General features: G+C 32.5%; 1 protein-coding gene across 10 annotated transcripts in view; it reads right to left on the bottom strand.

The window, feature by feature from the left end:
- The window catches only part of EPHA6 (EPH receptor A6), an 850,011-nt gene that overhangs the window by 770,120 nt on the left and 60,291 nt on the right, over positions 1-19,600 (bottom strand). For all 10 annotated transcript variants that reach the window (XM_067034854.1, XM_067034853.1, XM_067034856.1 and 7 more), the window contains exon 2: positions 10,305-10,369. In XM_067034854.1, the coding sequence (XP_066890955.1) occupies positions 10,305-10,369 (65 nt within the window). The remainder of the gene's footprint in view (positions 1-10,304; positions 10,370-19,600) is intronic.

Below are 19,600 nucleotides of genomic sequence, written 5' to 3' on the forward strand. Positions count from 1 at the left end.
GAGCTTTAGGAAGTAGAATCAGCAGGACTTGGTAACTGGTTATGGGGCACAAGAGTAAGTCTATCACTTAAAATACAAACAAATTTACAAAAATACTTGGCCTACTATATTTCATTTAGTTGTTAAGTATTTCACTAATAATCCTTTAGGGTTTCATGAGAGAATTTAACTTTGTATGTGCTTGCTTTGGACTGAGTATAGACTCTTTCACTTATGAATGAAATGGTTTATAAATATTTGAAGTAACTATAGTTAAAATAATTAGAACTTTCTGATAAAACCAGAATCTTAGCTTAGAATATACAATTTGGGAGTTCATTTTAAAAGGACAACTGGAAACTTCTCTCGGAAGTAGGAGACGAAGTTAAAGTTTTATAAGTAACAATGCAAAAAATAGAATAAAGAAAAGACTATATTATGTAAATCAAGGGGAATGGCTTAAAGTAACCCATATCTTTAAAAATAGATATGTTTACGAGAAGACACCTTCAAGACTATACATTAAAGAACAGTGGAGATACGAAAATGAATAGCATACATACTTATTTTTCAGCTGCTCTGAGAATGTAAGCTAATTACATATTCACAGATGTCAGTAAATACTTTCCATTCTGATTTCCTAATTCATTGTTATCTGCTTTTCTCTTACTTCTCTTCCTTACCACAGAATTAATTTCATCATTATCCAATACATGTTCTTTCAACCAGTGAAAAATAAGGCAGAAAGCCATTTACTTACTAACTTACTTGTAGGGTTTGCTATACAGGAAGGGATATTCTGATATACTGCAGAGAGAAGTGTCACATCTCATAGTTGCTCAGGTATTAAATATTTAAAAATGTATGGGCTCTAATAAACTATGTATATTTATTCACCTGTTTCCCTGATTGCCCACATGCAGGCGAGATCATTTACCCAGGCAAGATTTGATAAAAGAAGGCCTATAATATGGGGAGGGGGAAGGGTAAGATGTGACAAAGTGAGAGAGTGGCATGGACATATATACACTACCAAACATAAATAGATAGCTAATGGGAAGCAGCCGCATAGCACAGGGAGATCAGCTTGGTGGTTTGTGACCACCTAGAGGGGTGGGATAGGGAGGATGGGAGGGAGGGGGACGCAAGAGGGAAGAGATATGGGAACATATGTGTATGTATAACTGATTCACTTTGTTATAAAACAGAAACTAACACACCATTGTAAAGCAATTATACTCCAATAAAGATGTTAAAAAAAAAAGAAGGCCTATAGCTCTGGATGATTCATGTTCCTGTATTATCCTCAAGGAATTCTAACTTCCATGGCTTTTCACGTTTCCTGGTCGAACTCAATACAGCGCTGTCTCCTATTATTTGTCCTGTCGTCATTGTAGTCATCATCATCATCGTTATCATCATCAAGTTTACAATCTACCTTTACAGTTTGGTAGCTCATGCAAAGGGAATTTATTTTAAAAATATTAAAGATCTGCACCTGGAGATTTAACAGTAACCTGGTCAGCTCCGGAAGTACGGACTACCCCACTCTATATTTTCTCATGTTTTTTTCTCTGCATGTGCTATGTTCTCCATTCTCTTACTACTGACTGGTTGCCCTTCAACTACTGTTTTGTTTTGTTTTGTTTTGTTTTGTTTTGTTTTCTGTTCTCTTAGAACTTTGACTTGCACATGATTCTGGTTTATCAGAGCCCCTCTGCTCTACTCCTTTTCCATGCATGAATCTTTCGGTGAATCTTTATGGCAGAAGTTTCTGAATGCCATTTCCATTCAGCTCTGAATTTAGAAATCCTAAATTCCTAAAAAGGAATGTGATTGCTTTAGCCATTTATGGAAATCATATGTGAGAGATGACAGGTAGCTGATTAGCCAATTAATTGGATGTCTTTCAGCCAGGTGTCTACCTTTGTCTCATTAAGTTATGGTTGAAGGAATAGGGCATCCAGGCACTAACCATAGTGGAAATCCCTCAACAAGCCTCTTGGTCAATTTACTTAGAAGATGGTGTGAGAAGGACAAGCTCTAACATTTCTCTAATTGTGTTCTCTAATTTCTATAACATTTCTAATATACTTATTTCAACAACGGTGTTTTGGGTTTTGTGTTGGACTACTCTATATTTTACCCTTTAGCTTACAGTCAATAACAGACATGTATAAAGACATATTTATTAAAAATGAGACATGAAATAACACACTCAGAAGAAATACACTAGAGGAATATTTCTTTAGTTCTTTTCTGAGAGAAAAAAATATGTAAACAATCTAAACATGAACCAAATATTGTTATGCCACTAACTAAACAACTGTACTTAATAATTAACCATTCTTAGCTTTGGGATATCCTTTGGTCTTCAAAGATGAATTAATCTTTTTTTAGCACTTCTCAGTAACCACATATCTTTTGACACAAAATCTGGATCATTGTAATAACACTGTAATTAGATTAAGATTGGACTTGAGCAAATGTATAGATTATTTTACACTCTCCATAGCATCAATCACAATGCTGAAAATCAATCCATGGTATGCTGAGTCACTAACAATCCTGGCTTTGGGATTGAGATGATGCTGGCTTTAGTACCAGCTAAATGTCACCACACACTTGGGCAGGTGATGTAACTTTTCTCAGGTTCAGTTTTTTCATTTGTAAAATAATGCTAATAATACTTACTTCACATAGGTATTATTAGGATTAAATGAAAAATGTATAAAATGCTTAAGCACAGTTTTTATTGCAGACCCATGACATTAACAATTTGAATGTTTGGGGGCAGAAACTTACATTAGGTCTCCTGTGAAGCCGAGATATGCGTAACTAAATTTCTATAAGCTCCTGGGAGTGTCATGGTCTACCACTCAAACTGCACACCATGGGCAACTCTGATGTCTCCCTTTATTGAAAGAATAGCAGCAGTAATGTCATGTAATCAAAGGCATAAAAGCTTGATTCATTTTTTAGATTAAATGGACTTGAAAATAAAGCCAACTGCTACCAGTAGTGATTGAGGTGATGAGAAAGTGAAAAATTCAGACAGTTCATTGCATGAAAACAGAAGGTAGAGAAAATTAAGTACAATCATAATTTGTGAAACTCTTTAAGCAAATGTTTCAGCCACTTATATACTATACAATGTTGATAACAGTTGTAAATGTAAAAGAACCACTTTGAAATATGCCAGAGCACTTGGTTCTTCTTAACAAGGCCTGCCCTAAGGAGAAAGTACTTTACCAGAGCCCTACCTGCCTGCTGGGGTTTTGGCAGAGCCTAACCTACTTGAGGAAAGGAAAATACCCAGCTCTATCCAGCTGTAGGCTTCCATGTAGGAGGAAGGAGATACCTAACTTCAACTCCCTCTAGCCATCCTGTTCCCTAAGGGGGAAAAAGGAAACTGAGAAGCCCTGGTAAAGTTCACAGTCCAGGGGTACAGGCTCACCAAAAGCTTTAGACTTAATTATAGGACTATAAAATACTTTCTCTCCCCACCATAGCTTACCACTGTATTACTAAAGGCCTATTTACCTAAGTTCCTTTTACCCACACATCATGTCCACCTTCCAATTAAAAATTACAAGATGTACTAACAGTCAAAAAACACTGTTTAAAGAGAAGAAGCATCAGAACCAGAGTCAGATATGTCAGGAATGTTGGAATTATCAGACCAGAGATTTTTTAAATTTGCTAAAGCCTTCAATGGATAACTTGGACGACATGTAAGAACACGTACGCAAAGAGATGGAAATCCTAAGAACGAATCAAAAAGTAATGATAGAGATCAAGAACAATGTAATGGAAAATGAAGAATGCCTCTGATGGGCTCATTAACAGACTAGACATAACTAAGGCAAGAATCTCTGAGTTTGGGGATAGGATAATAGAAACTTTCAAAACTGAAAAGCAATTTCTTTCAAATGTGAAACAATATGATTGAAATTAATATGATGGATATTTAGAAAACTACCACATATGTTGTAAAGTTTCTCAGAAGGAAAACTATCTAGATATCAGTTTCGAAAACAATAACTGAAACATCTATTTTTAACAGAAATTGTAACTAAAGCTTATAAATATTTTCAGAATTCAAACACATACATGTAGTTTTGTATAATTTCAATGTATTACAAAATGAATAAAAATGCAGCACTAAAATAAGCTACTATGATAAACTGGTTCTTACGATATGAAATACAGAAATTAACTATCAGTATTAGTAGGTATTCCATTCTCTATCATAAACACATTCTACCTTTGATTTTTCAACTTTGGAGCAATGATATTAGGAAATAATGGGCTCTGACATATGGAATAAAGGATCTTTCTACACAGTTTAGTTGCAATATAAGCCTCTTTTATTATAAAAGTCATTAGTTTTTTCATTATAAGAATCATTAATGGCTGAATTGTTAGGTTCACTCATAACTTTTATTTAGGCATGAATAACTTGTATCCCTTTTTTCTATCTCAGGGTAAATTTCGTAACACTAATTCACTATATTTAACAGGTAAGATCACATACCCTGTATGATCTTGCATTATTCAAACCCTAATGATCATCTAAGTCACAACATGCACGAAATACATACAATATACATTTGAAACCGATATTTGGCATCTGAGAAACACAAAGTTTTCCAGTCTCTAAATGTCATAATCAATATAAAATGCAACTTAATATCCAATAGCACTTTTTCTTCCTACTAACATTCATTTTTCTCTTAAATTTTTGTTAAAGCATACTTCACTGTTGAAAGGGAAGTTAGGGAAGTTAGATTTCAAATACTGAAGTGCATATATCTGTGTCCACTACAACTTTGCAACCTAGATTTGATCTACTGTACGGTAGCAACCAACAGAGGAGAGTGGGGAAAAAAATCTGGAACAAGCAAATCTTTCATTTTCTTCCTAAAAATATTACTATAAAAGAAAATAGTGATGAAAATGTTTCAATTGAGTTGATAGGGTGCTTAAAAATCAAGTTTCTTCATCAACATTAAGTATGTATAATTTTAGGTATAAATTAAATAATACTTTATGGACTTATTATTATTATGAAATACTATGCTTTAACTAACAGGTTTTATTCAGGTGCAAGTACCTTTAAAAACCAGCACGTGGCTACCCAAATAAGTCACTTATCTTTTCAATTACAGTATTAAATTAAAAAGCCACATGGCTATTAAATTTTAAGAAGTATCAAATATAACTATTAAAGCTCAAAGGAAACAATATAAGTTTTTAATCATGGAATCCTATTTTTATATTATGAAAAGTCTTTTATTTTTCTGGTTAACAGCAATTACTTTTTATTAGTCAGAGTTAATACTGAGCCAAGATGCCCCAATATGACAACCCCCCACAGTTGTGTGGCACTGAATAGGGACCGATATGTAACTTACAGGCCCTCTTATTGTATTCTCTTTCATGTACAATGTTATATATTGGCTAAAAATAAATTGAATAAATAAAAATATCAAAGAAAAGGAGTAAACATGAGAGTTAATGTGTCAAGAAAATTTATATAATTTTTTTCATACATTTTCAGATTATGAGAACAAACTCAGGAGATATATATTTTTTAATTGCTTCTTTTGTACAAAGTTATTGCCTGAGCCATGTCTTTCATGTTTCTTTTTTTCTCATTAGCATTAAAATAGCATGAATTCTTAAAGATTAGCTGCTTCCTTCCCAGGAGATTTTCAAAACTGAAATACATCCTTCAGTTTTGCACAGAGTAAGATTTAGTATTAACCAGTTATTAGTTACTAATAGCAAATAGAAAATCCAGGGCATATGCCTATACTTAATGTTTGTGAAAACACTTTTAAAGTATTCACATAACTTCTATAGTGCTATGCAAAAATTTTTACTGATGCAGCATTCTTTCATTGATTATCATGGCATTCTGTTAGCTACTCCACGAGATCATCATAATTTTATTACCTTAGTGTAGTACATAGACAGATAAAGGATAGAAGGGACACTTACAGGATAAAGTTCTTAACAGTTTCAAATTATGTAGATATAAAATTCTTGACATTAAACAGTGAGAGCACAGTGTTAAGACTTACAACCACTGGTTCCCAAATTCACTGAAGTATTCATTATTTTTCTAAAACCAAGCTCCATACTCTATACAAATATAATTATTCAACTTCACTCTGCTCTCAACATATCAATAAGAACATCTATATGTTGAACATCCTTTGCTAACAATTTTCCAAGGTGTCTTTCATTTCCAAGGGTTTATGTTATTGTCTTAAACAAAAGAAAGCTTCAATAATTTTTGATTGTTTAAGCAAATCCAGAAAGTACTTCTACTTACAGGGGCTGAGATACACACTATGTAAATCAATTAAGACACTGAAATTCTAAGTCTCCTACAGTACGGCTTAGCCTATAATCGTAGCCTTATTTCCCAGCACATCCTTTCTCTTCAGCCACACAAATTATCCTCAACGTCCCTAAAACTTAATGCATACATTTAAGAATTCGGTGCCTGTCTTCAAGCCATTCTCTTTTCCTAAAAGGTGCCTTCTACCCTCTCTTCCAGCCCATATGTGATTCCTTAGTTTATAAGAAAGAGCAGATGGGTCACATCTTACTACCAATCTTCCTCAAGCAGAATTCATCCTTCCCTTTATTATTCTTTCACAAAACATTACTTGAAACTACCTGAAGATACTCTCTTTGGCCTTATGATTGTGTAGACCAATTTCTAAACTGCAAAAGAGTACATGGAACAAGAGAAATGTGTTACATTGAATTCTGGACATGACTTTTAAAAAAAGAAAGTGTATTTTCAATGTTGGCAAAAATGAGTTGACAAGCAAGCAAGAAAATAAATATAATTTCTTTTAATTTTTGCAAGCCTAAAAAGTCATTTGCTCAAAACTATTCATCTATTTTCCATATTTGCTAACCAGAGGTGCTTATGTTATATTCAAATAACCAGTAATGGTTTTGTTTACAGGCACATCATGAATGCCTACTCTTGTAATTACATCAGCATGTTACTAAGGGTGGAATAGGTATTTTTAGTAAAAAAAAAAAAAAAAAAGACAAAAATTAAAACCACTATGAATTAATTTACTAAAGCATATATTTTATATGATTCATAATAAAAAACATACATTATATGATTTCAAAAATATCTCTTAGTTCAATTCTTTGTGGAAAGAAAATTTTATCAATTTGAAAGTTACTCCTAGGAAATACTTTATTCAGAGAAACACCAAATATACTTTATATCATAAGATTGTCAAATACACTATCTATTGTCTTTTCTACCCATGACATATTTGTAAAAACAACTGAAGTAGTGTCTCTGAGAAAAGCAACTTTAGCTAAAATGGCCATTCAAATTAACATGGCTCAAAAAACCTGAGAACCTTAAAAAATTACACAATTTCAAATAGATTTAATTATAATTTTAATACACAGATATAAATGGTAGTTTAAATGTTATACACTGATTTACAGTTCCTATAGATTTTAAATTATTTAACCAATTATGATGCCTAGATGATTTTCATTCTTGCCATTTTTAGTAGACTGTTTTCAATGTTTTTCTATCCTTACTATTTCCTTACTTGTTTTAAACTACAAATAGCACTAAGTAAAGCTCTATTCCTGTCCATAATCTATCCTCTTCATTAAAAGAGAAATTTAAGTTGTATGTTTTCTTTAAAATTTACTTATGTCATCTATCCATTTTATTGTTCCCCTTGGTTCACCTCTGTTTTATCTAATTCATGAAGCTTTATCCATATCTATTATAAAATATGTCCATGTTCTCCTATTTTCAAGTATTCCTACTGCTGACACTTGCCATATATGCATTATTTGGGGGGATAATCTAAAAGTCAAATAGCCTATTCCAAGGTAATTGAGTATTCAATTTACTTTTGAATGTCTGAATCCATGTGTTATTGTTCCCTCTGTAGTCTATACATATTGCTCATTGCCCTTTATCTTTACATGGTAGAATCTTCAAAGAAATAAAAAGCACCTACTGTGAAATACATGTGAAGATTAAAATATGTTTGGCTTAGAAATTTTGCTGCATTATTTCCTCGCTTTGTGACCATGAAGAAGTTATTTAATATACCTGAAGCTCAGTTTTCACATCTCTCAATAAGGAAAATTTACAATTGATTTCTAGGACTCATGTGAGTAAAGTGCTTTGAACAAAGCCTAGCATATGGTAAATGCTCAATTAATTTTTAACCATCTTTTCCTTTTCTACCTTATTCTATCATATTTATTTTCTACTGTAGTCTCTTTCCCTGCTTCTTTCTCTTTCCTCTTGTTCATTCTTGGCTGGTGCCCAAAATGTATATCTCAATTTAGTAGTATGTTTATCAAGGGGAGAAAAAAATCTGAATCAATTATGCAAATAGCACACATAAGTAATTGCCTTTTCATAAAGTTTCCAATGTTCCTCTCTGTTAGTGTACCATAATACGTATACAGGTATTAGAGTCAGAAATAATTTAGTTTGAATTGGAATCCATCAATCACTATTTGGCCTATAACTTCTTGGTAAATTTTGTTCCTTACCATCTTTAAAACTGGGTTTCTCCAACAGGGAAAGAGAACTAAGACATACCTCATAGGCCATTGTGGAAAAAAAGGATAAAATTCTTAGTGCAGTGTCCGGGAAATAGAAAACTATGAAGTAAGCATCACTTTTCAAACAATTCTGCCCTCTCTCTATAATAAATCAGAAGTAGAAAAATTCCCCTTTTCATAACACCTATGACAAAATCATTACGAGAACAATAGCAGCCTTATCAAGCCAAACACAACCACCAGAGCAGGGCACAACTCCTTCTGTTCCTCACATGATTCTTTGGCTATGACAACATGAGGTCAGTGATAGTATGACTGCTAATATATTTTGTCATTTTTTTCCCAGAAAATGAAGAAGTGGGGCTTATAAACTACTTAATATTTGTAAGTTCTTATAAGTTACTTCATATACTGAGAAAATGAGATATGTACGTCTTGAAAGGATATTCCGAAAAAAGTTTCATTCACTTCTTGAAAGTAACTGTGATAAACATAACACACTTAACACACTCAACGAATACTGATGTTTATTCATTTTAATGAGAATAAGATAATGAAGGTAAAAGCATAATCTTAGTTTAAAAGATACATTCTCAGAAATGGCTTGACAAGTGCTCTGTAAGAATAAAATTTAAATTTCAGAAAAAATAAAACCATAGTCTATAAACAAATAGATATAAATAAATAACCTGCTAAAGACGGAAAGATTAAACTCTTCATAGGAATTTTTAGTTGAAAATACACATTTAATAAATAACTGTTGAATAATTGCTGATATAAAGGTCAAATTGAAACAGCATTACTGGAATGATTCTAAAAATTTAAAACAATTTTGGGTCAACCAAGTTCTGTCAGATTTAAATTTGTAGATGTAACAGAAAAAGCAATGTAAAACAGTATCAAGGAAGAATGTGATGAATGAGGAAAATACAATTTCTAAAAAAAGGAAGAAAAGCTAACTAAAGTATATCTGAAAACAGCTGACTACCTCCATTATTGAAGATTTGTTTAAATAGACAAAATCTAGGTAGAAAGCATCACAAACCACCCTTTTTATTTTAGCTTGAAATGAAAAAAATAGTAGGAATACACTGACTGTGAAAATGATGCAAAATATATCAAAACATATAAAAAGTCAAGTACAACCATAGCTAAAATGATGTCAGTACCTGGAAAAGTATACTTAGTAAATTATACTTTCTTATAAGCCTTTCAAAAGCAACTACACTCAGCTAACAAAAGCCTGATCATAATGTATCTTTTTGCCAAGTTCAGAAGACACATACTGCTTTAGCAGACTCATATTTTCTAATGAATACCAAATTGTTAGTATCTGGAAAATACACTTATGCTATGATAATCTAAAGTTTGTTTATGTACAAATACTCAGTGAGGTTACCAAATTTAACAAGCATATACACAGAAAAAAAAAGTGTCTTGAACATAAAATTTTATTTCTAAAGAAAATATTTATATGATAGCTATTCTAATACTACTATGTATAAACACTGTATTAAAGAACAATTACTAATTTAGAAGAAAGCAAAGAATTTTATATATCATTCCCATTGGTTAACAGTTCTAATTGCATTTTAATCTTTCCTACGTAATTTGTTACACACTAAAATTCATACTTAATACAGCCAAAACCACACTGTTTTTCTTTCTTTAACTATTATAACAGACCCTAAAAACCTAACAGAATAACAATTTTAAAAGATATTTAAACTTACCCCATTTAATGGATATGTTTTCCATCCTAGCTCTCCCAGCACCGTTGTTGTATCAAGCAACACAACTGGAATTAAACAAAACAAAAAAACTTGCATGAACTTCTCAATTGACATAAGAATGAATCATTTATTTAAATCATTAATGGCAACGACCTTTAGTATTATTCATCGTATTAGCTTTAATAAGTCGAATTACTTTAAAATTATTTGTAGGTACTAAATCTTAATATATAATACTTAATAATATTGAGTAAATACAAAATATATAAGGTGGTTATAAATTAAAAATTTTAAAATAGCATGGTGTTTAACAATGCTCAATGAAATAGATGACTGAGTAACAGTACTAACAAAGTCATTTTTAATAGCTAACTTTTAAAATGGATGAACGTTGGAGGAGTTAATCAAGAGGATATGACCACCAGATGACTCATAAGCTGGACCTGAGCAATGGCTGGGAGGTTCCTCAGCTCCTCCCCTGTCCTTAGAACTATGCTCTGCCTATCGTGCCCACAGTGATAGCTGTTCCAAGGACAGAGCGCTGAGAGAATGAGGTGCTACTGAAACCATCTGGATGGTATACGTGACTGAACCTAGTTGAAGTCTCTAAGGCTCTGGTGGTCAAGTGCAGAGATCTACTCGTCTGACAGCTGCCCAAGACAAGCCTTGTGCATAAGCTCCCCTGCTTATTAAACCTGCCACCTACCAATCTGGAGTGATCTACCTGTTTCTTTGTTCTCTTTCCTTGCCCTGCATGAATACAGGGTCACTTTGCAAACCAACAATGAAATAATCACCTTTGCTTTTCCCCCCATTTTCATATATAGTCTTTTTTATAACACATTAAAGAAAGAAAAACTTTTAAAGCAGGCCTGCCTGTATATTTTCTTCATGTGTTATTAAATGCCCTTATATATGATTGGCAAAGTATGAAAACAATTCATTTTGAAGAAATCTATATTTTTTAAGTGTAGATTACATTATTATTTTATGTGTTAGTATACTTACTGCTAAAGAAGGCAAAAGCAAAAATAAAAACCATGCACCTTTTTCCCTGACCAAATATAACTCATTATCTGGTTGAGAAGACATGCAAACAAATAATCAGCACATACTCTGTTAAATTCTAAAATTGAACACTATATAATAGCTTAGCAATTAAGTTAGTCTAAGGCTGGTAGGGCAGGTCTGGGACAATTTCATAAAGAAAATGCAATTTGGGCTGGGCTAGGATGAGGGGGTCTTTAATCAGATGTGATGAGAAACAAATTTATTTTAGAATACCTTCTATAAAGTAACTGAGCTATGACTAAATCAGTTCTCAGTTGCTAGAATGGGGAGTAGGAGTGGAGATTATTTGGGGGAACTAGGAGGATAGAAATGAGGCCAGGAAGATAGATGGAGATCAACAGGAGAGGATTTTTGTAGTGTTTCAGCAGGTTAATGTGTAGGGCCCATGTTTCAGCAGATTTTAATTTTAACTATTACCTTCAAGTCCCCCAGATGCCGGTCATGGACTGAACACTGAGAAACAATCCTTTGGTACCTCATCATGAGTTTTAGTTCTTCATCTAGTTAAAAAAGTGGGGGGGGGGTTGTAGTTTTTAAAAAAATGTCATTGGAAGTCTGTTACTTGGCATCTGCTGTTTAGTGTCTATAGCAAGGACTCGGTGGGTTTTCTTATTTGACTGTGATACATTTTATTGATTTTTATCATGAAACCATGCTTCTGGGATAAACTCTACATACTGATTGCAGAATATTCTTCCAGTATATTCACTAAGCAAACATTTGTAAAACTGAGCCATAATTATTTAATTAATTTTTATTATGCAAAATTCTCAAAAATAATTTAAAATGTGGAGAAAACAGTACAATGAACCCTCACTAGTGATTTTACTAATTAGTGATTGTACTAATCACTCTGCCTCAATCATTACAAACCTATAGCCAATCTTATTTCATCTACACATGTTTACCTACTCTCACAGCAAGATTTCTTTGAAGCAAATTCCAGTAATCATATGATTTCATCTGTAAAAATTTCAGTATGTATATCTAAGACTCCTCTTAATATAACTAAAATAACAACTGACTACTATAAATAATAGGTATTACTTAATGTCATCAAATATCCAGTCATTGTTTAATGTTCCGATGGTCTCAACTTATTTTAACAGAAAGTCAAGATCCAAATAGGTTCTATACATTATGGTGAGGTCTTGTTTTTTTTTTTTTAATCTATAGGTTCCCCCATTTTCTTTTTTTAAAGTTAGGTTTATTGAGGTATGATTTACTTACAATAAAATTCATCTTTTTTAAACGTACATTTCTAGGGATTGTGACAAACTCCTACTTCCATGTAACCCCCACTACAATCAAGCTATAGAATATTTCCATCACCACCAAAATTTCCCTTGTGATCCTTTATGATGAATCCTTTCCCCACCCCAGCCCCGAGCAACCATTAGTCTGACTTCTGTCCCTATGGCTTTGCCTTTCCCATAATGTCAAATGAATGAAATTATACAGTATGAAACTTTTTGAGCCTGGCTTCTTTCACTCAGCATAATGCATTTGAGATTCATCTATGTTGCTATGTGTATCTATATATACAAATGAACACTCAGTTCCTTTTATTGCTGAAAAGTAGTCTATTGCATGGAATTCCCTAGCTGATGAACTTTCATATACAGATTTTTATATGAACCTATGCTTTCATTTCTCCATGGTAAATAGTGATTACTGGGTTATATAAAGAATGCTTATTCTTTTTTTTTTTTTTTTTTTTTTTTTTTTTTTTCGGTACGCGGGCCTCTCACCGTCACCGTCATGGCCTCTCCCGCTGCGGAGCACAGGCCCCGGACGCGCAGGCCCAGCGGCCATGGCCCATGGGCCCAGCCGCTCCGCGGCACGCGGGATCCTCCCGGACCGGGGCACGAACCCGCGTCCCCCGCATCGGCAGGCGGACTCCCAACCACTGCACCACCAGGGAAGCCCAAGAATGCTTATTCTTTAAGACACTGTAAAACTGTTTTCCAAAATGGCTGTAAAGCTTTACTTTCCCATTAGCAGAATGTCTGGTTTTCCAGTTGTTCCACATCTTCACCAGAACTTGGTATTGTCCAGATTTTTTAAGGCATTCTAACAGGTGTGCAATAGTATCTCACTGTTGTTTTAAATAGCCAGCTATCTTTTCACTACATGAAATCAAATTTACTAGCAAAAATTTTGACCCACAGAAGTGGTCTTATCCCACATTCCAGATTTTCCTTTTCGTGAGATATCATTGAACATGTTCCCCCATTCCCTGTATTTCCTTTAAATTGGTAGATATATTTAGTGACTTGACCAGATCTGGGTTCCATTTATTTTTATTTTTTGTAAGATTACTTCATTGGTGGTGCTTTATAGTCCTTATACCAAATCAGGGAATATATCAATGTTTACTAGTGTCATGTAAAAAGGACACAGGAACCAACTGGCATAGGCTTCCACTGGCCAAAAATTTATAATTTGATCATACACAAGGTTAATGACTATAAGGGATTGAAACACTTCAAACATGCTTAAATCCATGCATTCATCCATGCTGCTAATATCACATAAAGAGATGAAAGGACACATAAAGGGCTAGAGCTTTTAAAAAGGCTTTCTTTATAGCCTCACTTACTCCATATTAACATACAATTCCAACAAGCCTAGAAGTAAAAGAAAGTACAAATACATATATATCTATATATGTATACATACACACATACATATACACATACACACACACATACAAATTCACAAAATGATATTTGATGGTGTGTGTGTTCACTCAGTATAAAAATAAATCTCAAATATTAGAGAAAAAAAGCTGAAGATATTATAATAAATATTCAAAACTCTAAGCTTATCTTATTATTAAATAAATGTCATTTTATTTGGGGTATATACTATAGAAAAGAATTCAGAAGTATGTAATACCAGTATCCACTTTGGGGCACTCAAAAGTTTAATGTTACTCCTTTAGCACATTTATATTTTTGGAATACGTCATTATTTTGCTAGCAGGCTGTTAAAGTAATGATATTAATTGAGTCACTGTAGGAAGGATGGTCTATATATTTCCTTCTTGACGGAATCTCCACATTGCCCTGTAAGTTGTTTCTTTTTTTAAATGCTCAATTTACAGATGAGAAAACTGAGGCTCAGAGAGGTTACATAATTTTCCTTAGATCACAAAGTGATTACAACGAAAAGACTGATGCTAGGATATCCCTTAAAAAATATTTAAAACCTTTAAACTTTAAGTGTTTTCTTCCTTCCTTTTAAGTTTGAATATAAACTTTATCATTTGTTTTTTTATTTTTGTAGATGCAGAGAAAAATCATTATTTATTTTGCTGATTCCAAATCTAGATAAGTTTATATCCTGGTTTTCTCATCAATGGGTTCTACAGAAACTTTACTGGTACTACCTACAAATCATGCCATTTAAATCAAGGGGTTTACTGGAGTAGAGTGTTCAAGAATCCCTAATATTGAAGTCTACCAACGGAGATTTCTCTTTCATAGATTGGCAAATTAATTCATTCATTGATATAATTATTTTTTCTAAAATACAATTGGGCTGCTTGGTTCTTAATATTTATAATTTGTAAACTGAAATATATTCATTTCAAAACAAACAAAAAAGAAAATATGTATATACCTACAACAGTGTAGATCCTTAGGAAGCATTTTTTTAATTTATTAGTAGCTTCAAGAAACAAGATTTACATAATTGCTTTACTTTCCTCATTAAACTGCAATCATACCTTTTAAAAATTCTTAAGAACAGCAAAATTTCAAATTTGCATTCCTGACAAGTAAAGGATGCATTGATATCAAAATAAAACTGAGGATTTATTTTTATTTTAAACACCATTATATGTGATACATGTTTAAATTTTATCACTTGCTTCATAGGCAAAGCCCCCACAAATTCAGGTTTTTCAGGCACACTAACAGCATTGGACCCAGCAAGGTGAGAGCTCCTCCTGCTGGCTTTAAACAAACGTTTTCTAGTCCCTGCTTGACTGCAAAAGTACTGTAAACTTAGGAAGGAAAAAACACTCTGTCCATATTAACTTCAGTAAAAGTCAATACTTTTTTATTTTTAATTTAATGGCAAGATTTGAAATATAGAAAGATTAACACCAATGACTTATTTCGGGAGTACACATGAAAATATAATTATTTATTGATATCATAATAAATGAGAAATTGGGTAAACCAAAAAATAAATAGAAGTAGTAGATTGGTGGTATCAAAATAAAGTTTTTTAAAATGTTTATTTCATTTAATAGGCAACATAATGCACAGACTAGGCTAAACTATGTACAATTTTCCTATTAACTTTTAGAAATAAATCTCTAGCCTATTATATTTTTCTCTGAAAATGTCTCTTAATTTACTAGTGCTCCCTTTACTCATTCTTTTGGAAGTTATAAGAAAATTTTACTGTGGCTAAAAGAAGATAATAAATGATAAAGACAAGGTTGATAGCACTGGATTAAATGTGAGAGTAATGAGTACCTAAGATTAAAAAGCTCAATGTTAATTTCTTTCCTTTGAATAATTTATCAGGTCTTGCTATCCCTTTCAGTAAATTTAAGATATATTAATTTAAAAACAATTAGCATATAGGTTTATAGTATATAATTGAAGATCATCTTTATTCTAACTGCACAATAAAAAAAGGATGAGGTTTTATTTATATATAAGTTTGAAAAATTTAACAAGGAAGAGATCAATCAACCCACTAGGAAGGTAGTTATTCTTTTAGGATAATTTTGCTGTAAAAATTCAACTTAATGGTATATGAACTGAGTTCAAAGATGTATCAATATTTTTTAAAGTTCAGACAGCAGTAAACGCAGGTTTAGAATTTTCTCCAATAGACTTCATACAAAGAAAAGCAAGGCATTTCTTCTTAGAATCATTCCATTAAGTGCCTTTATTTTACAAATAAGACCCAGAAAGATAAAATTACTAAGTCACTTAGTCACAAGGCTTTTAATAGTTAGCTCCATGTTCCACTGACTGTAACACACCTCCAATAGCTCCAAAAACAACAGGTAAAATAAAGGGAATAATTCTGACATCATGACCAGACATAATATAATCAGAGAATATTTCAAATTATAGACACAGATATATAAACAAACATGTATCTGTCTATATCTATCTGTCTATCTACATACAGCAGTAGTCTATTTCAACGTTATACTGTTTAGATCCTACTTTAAACTGGGATTCAGGTTACCACATTAAGTAATATTTTGACATAACTGCATGCGTTTGATTGACAAAAGTCAGTTTTAACTTCCAGATACTATGGTTCTCTACCCTCATATAGAGCCAGAATCAATATTTAATTCCTAAAAATAAATTAAACACAGATTGCTTTAAGAAAACATAGGATTTTTATTTTTACCCCTGGTATGTTCCTCTGTATATTGACATTATTTTTAAGGCAACATTTTCCAAGGAGACTCACTCCTTCTTAAAAATAACAAAGTATTTTTATCTAGAAACTGAGGTCAATACTTGTTCATTAAGTATACTTAAAAGCATTTTGTTTTGTCATAGCTTTCTTACTTCTATTGTTACTTGTTTGTTTTTTTTAATATAGGTGTTGTTCATGATTATTTTTGTCACTCCCTATGAGAGTTTGGAAATCCTACTTGAAAGATAAGGTAATATGACCATAGAGATGTTAAATAGCTTTCTCTAGATCAGAGAATAAAATCAGTCTAGACCATGTGAACTCACCACCTTCAGCTTTCTACTCTACTAGAAAATGATATCATTTTCAGAAAGCGTGTTCAAACTTCTGACTCTGTCCTTTCTTGAAAACAAATCACTGTTTTTTAGTTCTGATGGAAAAATAAGCTATAATAACCAGAAATTACTTTCCTTAATTATCACCTTAAATGGAGAAAAGGGGCAAAAAATTCATGCTAGTTTTCTGTTTAGAAGGCAAGTTATACCATTAAGTAAGAACTGCCACTGAAAACCTTATCCAAACAATGAATGGTTAATAGTTGATTAAAAATATAACTAGTAATGTTCATCCTCACTTCTACACCTTCCTAGTTTATTCAAAAGAATCTTTACATGGTTATCCTGCTGGACACAGCCCTATCTGCTTCAGTCTCATAAATCATTTCTGAAGCCTGCTGTTAGACAGGAGGGCTTACCAGAGAGACCCAAGGAGAACCCAGATGTGGATCTAATCCATCACAAGGTCACTAAATGATAGGTTCACTCTGGGCTCCTGAACAAGGTCATTAAGACTTATCAATGAGTCACTTCAAAGTCATGCTTTCCTCATCAAATTGTTCAGTTATCCCTATGGCAAAAAAAAAAAAGTAAAGGAAATTTGGCATGTTCCAAATTAATAGAAATATATAGTGCTTTCATTTTGACATCTTCAGCACTTTCATCTATAAAGAAACTAAGTAGCTTCGTTAAGGACAAGTATTATTTGCATTTGCTTCAATTACACAGTTTTAATAGGTAGAAAAGACTACTTGGCTTTAGTCTTAGATTTGCTAGTCTTACAATATATTTAACAAATGTTGTGATATTTTTCCATCTCTCACAGAAACTCACATTTATTACATAAACCTCACTTAGTCCAAACCACTGCACCTCCATCCCATCACTTACACAGCATAAGAGAGGCTTCTTGTGTTTCTAGTTCATTCCTTTCTCACATTTCTCACTTATCTTCCATGGACTTTGAACACTTTCCTTTTTTTTTTTTTTTTTTTTTTAATGAAACTCAAGGTCTGAAATGTGCTTAAATCTTTGTTTTTATAGCTCTGGTAAAAGAGATTATGACTACTTATTTGAAAGTCTTAACTATAATGTAATGGCAATTTCGACGCAAAACTATTTCTATATAATGGAAGAAAAGTCTAAAAAACCTATTGAAACCCTTACCTTAAAAACAAACAGTAGTGGCTTTGCATTGAGAAGGAAAAAATGAGTTTTACTAGAATCTAAGAAAAAATTATCAGTGAAAAAGTTTTCCTTGAAAATGGCAGAAAAAAAATTTTTCCTAGATTGCTTTTTCCCACCATTACACTTACATAGACGTAATAGAAATAGTTTTTTACTTCCTTCATTAGGACACTGGGGTCACAAAAATGTTACTTGACTTTATATGAAGACATTTCCATATTATTTCAACAAGCATTAATTGAGTATCTGTTATATTTAGACTCTATAGTAACTACTGAAGGTTATAGAAAGTTTATAAGATACAATGTCTACCCTCAAGGAGTCTCTGGTGTTATCTTTTCACTCCCACTGTTAGAATTTTTGTGTCAACCCACATGCCCTAGTTTATTCAAACATGTAAATAGAAAAACAGATTAAAATGCCCTTATTCTGAAGGTGCAGAAGAGGAAAGGCTGAAGCTGTTTAGTAGAATGTGTAGAATTAAATTGCTATTCTAAAAGGGCAGACACCCAATATTACATCAAAAGCACCATCAAAACTGTTAGTAATTGGACCACTTACCTCAGTTTCTAAAGAAGTGCTAAGGAATGAATAGACTGTAGAAATGCACCACAGTAGACAACATGAAGGGAAATAATTCTCTACCTGAAGGGTACTCTCCTCCAAAATAATACCAAATATAAGAAATATCTGCTAAATTTGTCAGGAGAGACAGTGTGTTTTAATTAGAGTGAGAGATAAAAAAAGTTAAACGTTATCAGAAGTAAACGTTTTTCTAATCTAAGTTTTAATCATCAGAAATTAAAATTTTTTCAGGTAAAAATAGTAATTGTATTTTCAAAATTTTGAAAAATATATATATATAAAAACTTTGAAAGGACAATATTCTCATTTTTGTCCAATGAAATTAAAGCCAAATAGAGATACATTTATCAATATTTATTTACAACTTAGTTCTGCCAATATAATATGACCTCAAAGGAAGGGTCTGCGTATGTATGTGTGTATACTTGTTGAATAAAATGAATAAGTGAATGAATGAACAAATGAACTAAGTGAATGGAAGGAAGCATGGGCCAAAACCTCATACCTTAAGTAAAAACGTTCTTAACCAAATATTGAAAATGCAGTGCAGGATTAGTGGGAAGGCAAGCACTGCAGGAAATTTAAATGGTTATTGTGCTTTAGTTTGTAATGGAGAAGGTCAAAGGTTATCACACATGATCTCTCTCAAATGTGGTTAAGGGACAAAGTGAGTAGGCTGTTGTATTGAGCACAGAATGGACTGTGAGAACA

Source organism: Kogia breviceps, chromosome 5 (assembly GCF_026419965.1).
Source record: "Kogia breviceps isolate mKogBre1 chromosome 5, mKogBre1 haplotype 1, whole genome shotgun sequence".
In the NCBI taxonomy this organism is placed as follows: domain Eukaryota; kingdom Metazoa; phylum Chordata; class Mammalia; order Artiodactyla; family Physeteridae; genus Kogia; species Kogia breviceps.